The 11,872-nt window shown below is 32.5% G+C and overlaps 2 protein-coding genes across 6 annotated transcripts; both read left to right on the top strand.

Annotated features, from left to right (window-relative positions):
• LOC7466068 (E3 ubiquitin-protein ligase AIRP2) lies at window positions 1-3,146 on the top strand. 5 transcript variants are annotated; one of them, XM_024587235.2, is made up of 6 exons: window positions 1-373; window positions 1,033-1,118; window positions 1,363-1,513; window positions 1,666-1,732; window positions 1,876-2,107; window positions 2,800-3,146. In XM_024587235.2, the coding sequence occupies exons 3-6, from the start codon at window positions 1,406-1,408 to the stop codon at window positions 3,008-3,010; spliced, it is 618 nt and encodes a 205-aa protein (XP_024443003.1). In that variant the 5' UTR covers window positions 1-373; window positions 1,033-1,118; window positions 1,363-1,405; the 3' UTR covers window positions 3,011-3,146. The 5 variants fall into 5 exon arrangements, with proteins under 5 accessions (XP_024443003.1, XP_002323576.2, XP_052303996.1 ...); XM_002323540.4 differs by lacking the exon at window positions 1,033-1,118 and having other exon boundaries at window positions 2-373; XM_052448036.1 differs by lacking the exons at window positions 1-373; window positions 1,033-1,118 and adding an exon at window positions 423-574.
• A 4,462-nt stretch (window positions 3,147-7,608) lies between these two features.
• On the top strand, window positions 7,609-8,711 carry LOC7466067 (chlorophyll a-b binding protein CP29.2, chloroplastic). The gene is made up of 2 exons (XM_002323539.4): window positions 7,609-8,152; window positions 8,233-8,711. Exons 1-2 carry the CDS (start codon window positions 7,661-7,663, stop codon window positions 8,590-8,592), a joined length of 852 nt encoding a protein of 283 aa, XP_002323575.1. The 5' UTR covers window positions 7,609-7,660; the 3' UTR covers window positions 8,593-8,711.
• The last annotated feature ends 3,161 nt before the right edge of the window (window positions 8,712-11,872 follow it).

Here is an 11,872-nt window from a genome sequence, read left to right as displayed (position 1 = left end):
GTTACTAATGACCTGAACCAATGAGAGTGACCATTACGTGCGCACCAAGCGACAGTAACACTTGCTCTTCTTTTTGCTCCTCTTTTTCTCCCTTCTCTCAACCTCTCTGTGCCCTTCTCTACCTGCCAACAGTCATAAATTTTTTATTTTTTCTGGGTTTTTGTTATTGTTATTGGGTTTTCTTTTGGAGATAATTTCAAGGTTGTTTCTTTTTCTCGTTTTTTAACGTGAAATAAGGAAATGGGAAATTTGTAATGGGTGGTTTTTGAACGAGTGGTGGATTTTTGGAAGATAAAAAGAAAAGGGAGATGAGGAAATCGTTTAAGGATTCTCTTAAAGCTCTTGAAGCTGATATTCACTTTGCCAATACTCTGTAATTTCTTCTCTCCTTTTCTGTTGTTCGTTTTTTCTTTTTTTTGTCTTCACCGAATTTGGTGAGATATTTGGGATTTCTGATAAATTGAATTGATATTTCTTTTAGGGTTGATGCATTTGTTTTGATTTCTGGATCCTCTTAGCTGATTTTCAAGTTTTAATTTTTTTTCCTCATGACGTGTTTGTTCGTGTCTGTCAGGTTCTTTTTTTTTTTTTTTTTTCCTGAATATTTAGTGGGCTGGGCGGGTAGATATCTGTTTCAGTGTGTATAAGGTATTTATTGAGTGGAACATAATGCACTTTTTACCTCTAATTTAAACAATTCTGGCGCATCCCAGAAAATCAAAGTATATAAAGGTTCAAAGGGTAGTACTAGCAGTGGAAGTTGATATTTTACATGCGGCCCTTTTTTATTTGCTTGTAATTAGTTGTTCCTTTTTTAGGCATTTATGTCAATTACGCTGTGGAGTTGAAAAAATAATTCTAAAATAAAAGTTTTGGTTTTTGTTGAATTTCTCTCATTGAAAGTTGAGTTCATGATGCTAATTTGTGGCACAGGCACTTGATAGTTATTGGTTATTGAGAGCAAATTGTTTAAGGCATTAATGGGACAATGAATCAAAACCGTGAATGTTCCTTTTTTTATCTATTTTGTAGCCATGTGAGAGCTCACATGATGCCAGTGTAGATGGGCCAGATGAATGATGCCCTGCTAGTTGAGTTGCCTTCTTTTTGAAAACTGAGTATGAGATTTTTGTCCAAACTCTGCTTTTGGTACCATTTTCCGTTCCAGATAGGTTGCTCAATCAATGGCTGCCTGTCCTTACCCTTGCCAATGCAGAAAGTTTAATAAGCTCAAGACATGGTTATTAACATGTTTGTGGTTATAGAATTTTCTGCTTTGGATAATCTGTTCCTGTGTGTGTGGTGTTCGCTATCATTATGCCTTGAAATATGATATATTTATGTGTTTTTGTTGTGATGCAGGGCTTCTGATTATCCTAGGGAATATGATGGTGCCTGCCTTCAAATGAGATTATCCTACAGCCCTGCTGCCAACTTCTTTCTTTTTCTTGTCCAGTGGACTGATTGTCACCTAGCTGGTGCCTTGGGATTGCTTAGAATTCTTATATACAAGGTAATTTGCATTTCCTTCGCAAGTTTGTTAATGTTTTTAGTGGCCAAGAGTCCATTTCTGTTTGCTTAACCCCCTTCTGCCTGCGGATGTTATTATAGTAAAAAACAAATGCTGCCTTATCCTTGATGTATTATTGTCATGTTGTGTCACAGGCTTATGAGGATGGAAAGACAACCATGTCTATTTATGAAAGAAAGGCTAGCATAAGAGAGTTTTATGGTGAGGTTTAAAGAAGTCAGTAACTTTCAACTTTATGCAACACAATTTTTGAAGCTTGCTGTATTTGGTTTATAATTTATTCTCCTTGAACAAAGATACCAGCAGTCTTATCCTAGTATGATCTTTTATTTTTGTGCTTACAGGGGTGATATTTCCTTCTTTATTGCAACTTGAAAGAGGAATCACTGATGTAGAAGACAGAAAGCAAAAAGAAATTTGTGCAAAGTACAAAAAGAAAGACGAAATGGACAAAGGAAAGCTCTCTGAAATTGATTTAGAGAGAGAGGAAGAATGTGGTATTTGCATGGAGATTAATAGCAGAGTTGTATTGCCCAAGTGCAATCATGCAATGTGTATGAAGTGCTATCGAGATTGGTAAGTTAACTTCCACACCGCAAGCATGTTTAGATGTATGCACAAATAATCACATAAGGGGACTCCATTCAAGGTATTTAGCCAATAATTTCATGCAGCTAGGTCCTCTCTTAAATTCTACATGATCATTTCCATCTCTTTTCAGTTTATAGTTAATGAATCTGCGACTCCTGAGTTTTAGCATTTTTCCCCATTGAACACCTTTTCTATTGATGCTTGTACAATATCTGCACTGTATGCACAGGGGATGAAAATTGATAAATACTCGATAAAGCTGTTTAGCACATTTTGATATTCAAAACGTTGGGAATCTCATTTCATTATTCCACAGAAACTACTTTTTTATGGATCAACATTTAAGGCATCAATCTGTTAAGTCGTCTTTTTATGGGTATTTTTTGTTTACTTCTCTCAACATATAGAATTCATGTTTCTTGATCATATATTGCTTAAAAAGATCGTTCCCTGGCAAATGATTAGGTGCTATCTTCTTCTGTAGTCGTTCTTGCCAGCCAAAAGCATCTTGTCAAATATGGTCAGGGATTGGATTATTCTGTCCAAATCATCTGTTTTCTGTTCTTGTAAACATCAATTAATTAGAGCAGTGTGTGCTTTTGGTCCATGCTGCTTCATGTTTTAGTAACACAGGAAGTTTGACTCGATGTTCTAACATCTTGCTGTGGTTGCTTCAGGCGTACGCGCTCTCAATCATGTCCTTTCTGTCGAGACAGTCTCAAGAGAGTCAACTCAGGTGACCTTTGGATCTACACCAACAACAATGAGATCATTGACTTGTCTTCAATCACTAGACAGAACTTGAAAAGACTGTTCATGTACATTGATAAGTTGCCACTCATTGTTCCTGAACCAATGTTTGTTTCTTACGACCCCCGTTACCGGTGAGGGTCTGGAAAAGTTTGCATAAAGTTCCGGTTGCTTGTATATGATTCTTGCTTCCCCTCATTCAGCAGCACACATTTTAACATTGTATATATACCTTGTCATTCTTAGCACGGTTTGGTTGCTATGATTTTAGAAATTTATTTGTCAAGTAAAAGTTAGAACTTGTGCTGAAGAACAACATAAATAGGGCTCTCTTTGCCCGTGATCAACGCGATCCTTGTTGCGTGATGCAGAGCTTTGATCGCCCTTTCTTGTAAAGGAAAGGTGAACTTGTCCTGCATTGCTTTTTCTCCCTGAATCTGTAATAAAAGAAGGGAGCGAGAAACATAACAGCTTTCTTCGTGGAAGCATTTTACATCACGAAGGCATCATGGAATTTGAACGATTCCTTCAAAAGTTGAAATAAAAAAATTATTCTTTTCATGCTTCAACAGGTACGAATTAGTTCAATTTTTTTTTCTCTTCCTACCAATATTATGAAACTTAATATCCAATTAATCTTAACATTTAGCAGCATTGAAATATGAAATTAAAAAAAAAAAAAACTAAAAAAATTAACTTGGTCTATCTAATTTGTCAAACTTAAAATTAACTTGGTCTATCTAATTTGTCAAACTTGAAATAAAATAAAAAAAATCAATCTAAAAAAGTAAAAAAAAAATAATTGTGAACTTTTGTTTTAAATTAATTGGATCAAGTGTGTAGTATTTTTAATTCTATTGAACGAAATCTTGATTTAAATATTTTTGTCATCATGATTTCTTTAGAGTTTTGAGATGCTTACACTAAAAAAAAAATTAAATGTAAAGATATTATCTTTTATGCATAAAACATGATACCACCTAATATTATAAGCTAAGTGGGGGATTGTTGTTAAAATATAGCTTCTATATTAGATTGTTAAAGAGAACTTTATTTCATATCAGAAAGATAAGAGGTTTTGTTATATCTTATAAAGCGCGTGCGTGTGCTTTGATATTATGTAACATAAATTATTTTTATTATTATTTTTTAAATTAATTAATTAAAGTTAATTAATTAAATTTTTAGAATTAATTAATCTAATAATTATAAATGACATCTCCTACCAAATTGTTCAAATAATTTGAATGAAAAGTTTACTTTTAAACTCTACATACATTCATATTAGTAGGGGTGTTCATTTTCGGTTCGGTTCGGTTCGGTTTTTACCTATAAAAAAACCAAACAGATTTTTTTTGACAAAAAAACCGAAACCGAGTCAAACCAACCGGTTCTAGTTCGGTTCTTGATTTAAAAAAACCGAGAAAGCCTATATGCTTATTTTGGGCTTTAATGGGTTGTTTGATGGGCTTTTAATGGGCTTTCTGATAGGCTTTTAATTGGATTTCTAATGGGCTTTTAATTGATGTTAATATTGTCTAACTTTCTTAGAAAATTCTAAAGTATATTTAATTTTTTTACCACTAAATATTCATTTATTTAAATTATTAGTATCAATCTTGTGTTCAATATATTTTTTTGCCTTTCTAATATTTTTCTTCTATTTTGTTTGAGTGCGCAAGACTCCTGCTGTAGAGAAGTTTAAATAATACACACCAATAAATTAAAATACAAATTACAAAGTATTGCCTTCAAAGAAATTTAAAAACAAAACAGCAACAAATTACATTGTCATAAAATACTTTGATTTCTTAATAGTTAATACTATTGACATCAAAACTTGAAATTAAAAATTTAGAATTATAACATGATAAATTAAATTAGAAGATATAAAAATAAAATGGAATATTTTTACCATACGTTTTCAATAAATACATCAATTTTTGAACTAATTATCATCTATTACTAGATATAACTTTCCACCAAATTTTACAAAATAAAAAATTAAACATGTTAGAATGAAAATGTGTAAATTTATAAGAAAAATTACCCGGTGCAAGATTTTTGTAGGTTTCAAAATCATTCATCAAGGTTCTAATATCGGTTGAACACCAAGAGCCTATAAAAAACTTCAATTGACATTTGCACAAACATGAGATTTCAATTTTGGCTAATTCTAGCTTATAGGAATAAAATCTTAAGTTCGATATTAAAAAAGAAAAAAAGGCCAAAAGATGGTTCCTAGATGAAACAAACCAATTTGTGTAATTTTCAAGAGAAATTCTAAGCAATATAATGAAAATAGAAAGCTAAACAGGGAAACAAAAACAGAAGCAGAAACAATTTCATATCTTTTCTCAGCTGATTTTGCATCATCAATGGTAAAGATGAGCAACCTTGGGATACTTACAGGCAGCAATTGGCAAATTAAAGGACTTAATTGCAGTAGTCAAAAACTTAATTGCAGTAACAGCTAAACTATCACGACTTGAGGACTGGGACACATTCCCTAACAAAGTCCAAACAGCTTGTGCAAAATCATTCAAATAATCCTTAAACTCCTCCTCATTTTTCTCCATATAAAGACTAATATTCTCACTTACGGCAGCCCTAAGCTCATCAACAAGATCTAATCCTTCCGCACTACTCTCTAGCACAGTTTTGAAACCCGGCCAGGCCCGGCGGGTCGACCCGGGACCCAGCCGACCCGGGGCTAGAACCGGACCAGGTTGAAGAAAAAACAGAAAAAATCATGACCCGGTGTGACCCGGCGGGTTGACCCGGCAAAACCCGGTCAAAAACCCGGTTGCAACCCGTTGACTTCTGTTTTTTTTACTAAAACAACGTCGTTTCTTTTATAAAAAAAATAAGAATTGACTCCGGCGACCCGGTCAAAACCTTGTAACCCGGTCAATACCCAACCTTGGACCAGGTTTAAAAACTATACTCTCTAGCACAGGATAGCCATTTGTTAAATATTTCTTAAATTCAGCCATCCACTCTTTCATATGATCCTCAAAAAAACTCGGGCAACTCTTGAAAATTCATTGAAAAAAATATTCTACAATACAATCTTTGTGACTCAAACTAAGGCTTAGAGTAACAGGTGACTCACCACCTGAACTAACCATGGAATCAATCAAAGCCGTAAGCACTAGATCAAAATATATACATTGCTCAAGAATAAAAACCCAATTAAAACAAGCACAAACATTTACACAAGCATCAGAAGAACAATCTAAACCTATGTAAATCCCAGGAAAAAATTATACTATTCTAAGACAGCTAAAGTGAAAAATACAAATGGTTATCTTATAAATAGATTTTTGAGCATTCAAAACAGCATTTGTATCTCTTACCTCTGCATTGAAAAGCAAATACAATAAATTAAATAGATTAACTAGGAAAAATAAGAGCAACCATTAGTTAATTAATTAATTAATTAAAAAGAAAGAAAATAGAATTAAAACTCACTCCTATATAACTGATTCAACATAACTTTCTTCTCGAATCTATAGTTCGTTTTAGACCCAACATCTTGTCTGTAACTATATAAAAAAAAAACCAGAAAAAATTCAACAAGGTCATTAATCATTATGGTCTTGTTGTAGAAGGAGCTGAAAAAAATAACAATGAGAGAATATTGACAAGATGCATATGCTAAAACGCTATAGAGGAGTAGTGAAGAACCATGTGATCTTGCATAGATGAAGAGGAAAGGCCAACTGGATAGTAGATAGGTTCTGAAAAACATCGATCTATTTTTGAGAGGTTTGATTGATTTCAAATTTCAATTGATTGGCGTGTTTGGTTGTTTTAGATCTCTGTGTTTCTAAGTCTAAGGTGAGGGAGAGGCGAGAGGGGACGGGTGCTGGTAGCTAGGGTTACTGGGCAAATCATTTTTTCTATTTATAGTACCTTTTCTTTTTAACCGGTTTCTGTATTACAAAACTGAAACCGAACCAAACCGGAATTTTTTCTAAATTTTCTAATCGGTTTTTTTTTCTCGGTTATTTGTTTTTAGTTTTCTCGGTTTAATCGATTTTTTTCATCACCCCTACATATTAGTATAAATAATTTTAAATAAATAGTTGCATTTACAATCTTTTTAAATATGAGAGGAAGAGTGTTATCGCATTTTTTAGTTAATTTTTCAAATAAGTAATAATAAATAATTTTGTAATCAAAATCAGTTATGGATGAAATTCTTCAATCATAAAATAAATTTATGCCATGAGGTATCAACATGGAGTAAGCATCAGCACAGGCAAATACATACAATGCTCTCTTCCAAACTTCATGGAGAACGAGGAATGACATTAAGGATTATACTAAGTAACAAAACAAAAAAATATCTGTCAAACTAGAGGCTATCCTTTGAAGTCCTGAAAGACGATTAACTAGATTTTCGATTTTATTTTTTTAAATAATTTTTGATTTGAAATATATTAAAATATTTTTAAAAAATATATTATTTTTAATATTAGTATATAAAAATAATCTAATAAAAAAATTAATTCAAAATTAAAAAAATATATAATATAATTGAACTGCAGCATCATGCAAGACCAAAAATTACCAGCAAGGCACAGGTCACCGGACCCCACATTCAGATAAGGCAAGATAAGGCCTATACTTTCACAGCCCTCGGATGGATACGCAACTTGATCCAATGGCCTGTATTTACCACCAAAGATAAAGCATCAAACCTTCATTAAAAGCCAGCGTAGCACGGCAGAACTAACAATCACTTCTGCAAGTCTCCTAAAAACAAACCTGAGTCTAGCCATGGCTGCCACCACAGCTGCTGCCGCTACATCCTCCTTTATTGGAACACGTGTGCCCGACGTCTATTCAAACGCGGGTAGGATCCAAGCCAGGTTCGGATTTGGCAAGAAAGCACCCAAGAAATCTATTAAGACCATTCCAGACCGCCCACTTTGGTATCCAGGAGCCAAGGCACCTGAGTACCTAGATGGCAGTTTGGTTGGTGATTACGGGTTTGACCCATTTGGGTTGGGCAGACCAGCTGAGTACTTGCAGTTCGAGCTTGACTCTTTGGATCAAAACTTGGCTAAGAATCTGGCTGGAGATATTATTGGGACCCGTACTGAGGTTTCTGATGTGAAGTCAACTCCGTTCCAGCCTTACAGTGAGGTTTTCGGGTTGCAAAGGTTCAGGGAGTGTGAGCTCATTCATGGAAGGTGGGCTATGTTGGCTACTCTCGGTGCTCTCTCAGTCGAGTGGCTCACTGGAGTTACCTGGCAAGATGCTGGAAAGGTATATATATCAGGAATTTGTCTTGAAGTTTTAGTGATACATTTAAGTTCAGGTGGCTGATGATCTTGTGTCCTTTTCAGGTGGAATTAGTTGAAGGATCATCATACCTTGGTCAGCCACTACCATTTTCCATTACAACATTGATCTTGATTGAGGTTTTGGTGATTGGATACATTGAATTCCAAAGGAACGCAGAGCTTGACCCAGAGAAAAGGCTCTACCCAGGAGGCAATTTCTTTGATCCTCTTGGCTTAGCTGCTGACCCAGAAAAGAAGGCTACCCTTCAATTGGCAGAGATCAAGCACGCTCGCCTTGCCATGGTTGCCTTCCTTGGCTTTGCAGTTCAAGCTTGGGTTACAGGAAAAGGCCCCCTCAACAACTGGGCTACTCACTTGAGTGATCCTCTCCACACGACCATTATTGACACCTTATCCTCATAAAAAATGTGATCCTTTGCCCTGAGAATGTTTTAATCGGCTTAAATTGTTGCCATATCCACCTTGTCTTCTTGTAAAAATTATAACCTTCGGCAATTTAAGCACATTCTTGTGGCCCTCTATTGCTTCGTGATAATGTTAATTTGTGATCAATGAAGTAGCTAGTCATGAATGTATGTCACCCTGGGAAGCTTAAGGGACCATGTACAGATCATAAACTTGTTTTTGTGGCAGAAATTAAGCTAGGATTCGTGAAAGAGAGTAACTTGGTTAACATCAAACAGTTTTCCACCTTGCCATCTGCTCTGCTTGTGCACTACAGCCAATTATGAATTCTCAACTTAAAAAGTTCTTGGATTCGGATTGTTGGTTCACTTAAATTTGAAATATGCCGAATATTTTCCAAGTTCTTAATTAAACTTTGAATTCAGTTATCAGCATATCTTAGGAAGTGAAAATATGCCGAATAGTTTTCCATGTTCTTAATTAAACTTGAATTCAATTATCAGCATATCCTAGGAAGTGAAGATTTTCGTAATCTTTATCAAATTTGAAAGCATAGGGCTTTGTCTCTGGGACAAGGCTAAGGTGGGGAGTCACTAGCAAACCATAGAAACAAAGCTGCTAGATATATACTAGCTGCTGAGCATCGGTCGCAGCCATAGAAACAAACTCATGAGCAAGCTCTACGCCAGCCTGAAAGTGCTACAAAAATGCAAGTAGACAGATAATTAGATTTAGGGAGAGACATTTGTTGAATTTAAATCATCTACCAAGAGAAACAGTAAGGGGTGTGAACTTGTGTCGAGATAACATCTACTTCGCAATCAAACATGTAAAATATGAAGAACGATAAGGAGGATTCGACAGTAAGAGGATTTCAAAAGTTAAGCGCAGCCTAGACTTTTACGCAGCTGACAATGGGGCTCAACACATACGCAAGATTAGAGGACTAGAGGGAGCGCATTTTCTCCTTTCTGTTTCTCCAAGAATGGAAGAAAGAACAAGAAACTGAAAATGGGCAGCCTGAATCTATTATCGAGACAGGAGCTTTTTAGAAAATAAATAATTTTCTTAGTTATTTTTTTAATTTTAAAAAAATTATTTTTTATTTTTATTTTCTAATTTATTTTGTTTTTCTAGTTTTTTTCTATTTGAAAAGAATAATATTTCTAGTTTTTTCTATTTAAAAGGAATAATTTTTTTTATTAAGTATTACTAGGGTTTTCTAGTTTTTTCTATATAAAAAATTATAATAATTTTTTACAATAAATATGTAAATGAATAAGAAGAAATATTTTGAGAGTTAGTTACATTGTTGTTAATTTTTAAAGGTTTTGAATTCTAACGAATCTTATTATCCTTTATTTTTTACTATGTACGAATTTAGTTATTATATTATATCTAATTCATGCTTTGAATTGAATATATGGCACGTGCTATGTCTGAATTTAAATTAAATGTGATTGGGAGTATACTTTTTGAAATGCTTTTTATTTTAAATATATTAAAATAATTTTTTTTATCTTTTTAAAATAATTTTTGATATTAGTATATCAAAATAATCTGAAATATAAAAAAGTATTAATTTAAAATAAAAAATAAAATAAAAATTTAATTTCTTTTTAAATATTTCCAAAATATAATACCGAACACATTTTATCTAATTCATGCTTCTCCTTTAGTTTGAATTGAATAGATTGCACGTAATATGTCGCAAACCGCAACATTTGTTTTTAAGCATATTAATACATAATAATAATATATACATATTAAAGCATATTAATAATTTTAATACAAAAAAGCATATTAACTAGCATATTAATATATACATATTAAAGCATATTAATACAAAAATTTAATTTAAGTTTTATTTTCTTAAAAAAAAACCATAATAATTTTATTCTGAGTGTATCTAACCCAGTTAAGCTAGTTATCCTTAAAGTCTTTTGACTCAAACTCATATCTAGTTTTAAAATCAAATTGTGAGAGGGTTGACTTCTAATTCAGTCTAATTATCAAATCTAAAAAAAACATAAAAAAACAGTAAAAAATATGACCCGAGTAAAAAGGTTTCTAAGACTTTTTTTTTTAATATTGAAATGGTGTTTTTTTTTTTAAATATTGAGATGGTGAAGATGAGACCAAATATCATTTTGAACATGAAAAATTAAATTAAAAAAAAAATCTAGATGACAAAAAACAAACCCAAGTGCATGGACTTAGACAACCAATAATAATAATATGGTTTGAATTTAAAAAAATAAATTCAAGGTGACTAAAAACTTTGTAAAAATGAAATTGAAATCAATTAATCATTCATAAACTAAAATGAAACATATTATGACCGAAAACAAACCAATTGCTTTACAAGAAAATTTTCAATGTGGTATTTTAAAAAAAAAACTATCGAGACAAAAACATATTATATCGATCCAGGTTTCACTATTTAACCCGTCAAACCCGTGATATCAGTCATGTATTCTACGAAGTTTAATAAGTTTTTCTTTTTAAAAAATATATCTTTTACCTAAATATGTGATAAAAAAAATTGATTTTTTTTTCAAAAAAGCTAAAGAATGAAGTTGAAAGAAAGAAAAATTTAAGATGATATTTTTTCAAAAACAATTGATAATATTGAATCAGGGCTTTTTAGCCTAGGTTCGCGCGCCTGAGCTTGATTTATTTTTTTAATGGGCAAACCTAGTTTTTTTTTAAAAAATAATCAAACGACATGTCGTTTGTCTGATCAAATTCTAGCCACCTCCGTGATGGTTGGAAAATCAGGACATATTTTATTTTATTCTAAAAATTCTTTTTTTAACCCGTTTTCACCCAATAAACACCCTTACAAACATAAAGTAAAAAAAAAACCTCAATTTATCAACCTAAAAAAACTCCAAAAACAACATGAAAATATAAATAATCAAATTAGTTAAAATCTTTCTTTCTCAGACTTGATCTGTTTTTCGAGGTATTATTAAAGTTCAAATCAGTCATCCTCGAGCCCTTCTTGTCAAATGAAACTCGTTAACATCAAAATTAATTTTTTTATAGCTGGAATCGATATTAACCGATGATTTGCCCTCTCATCTCTTATATTTAAGGATTGAAAAAAATAAAAATAAATTTTTGAATCAAAATTGAATTTTCAAAAAATATAAAAATTGTTAAGATTGAAAAATGAAAATAGAAGGATGAAAATAACTATTTTAGTTAGATTTTAGATTGACATAAGTTTTCATCGTGTTTTATGCTTTGATCCCTCATTGGGTTTTTATTT

This window comes from Populus trichocarpa, chromosome 16 (genome assembly GCF_000002775.5).
Source record: "Populus trichocarpa isolate Nisqually-1 chromosome 16, P.trichocarpa_v4.1, whole genome shotgun sequence".
Taxonomy (NCBI): Eukaryota; Viridiplantae; Streptophyta; class Magnoliopsida; order Malpighiales; family Salicaceae; genus Populus; species Populus trichocarpa.
Note: the sequence above shows the minus strand (reverse complement) of the source record. Positions and strands in the feature narration are given on the sequence as shown.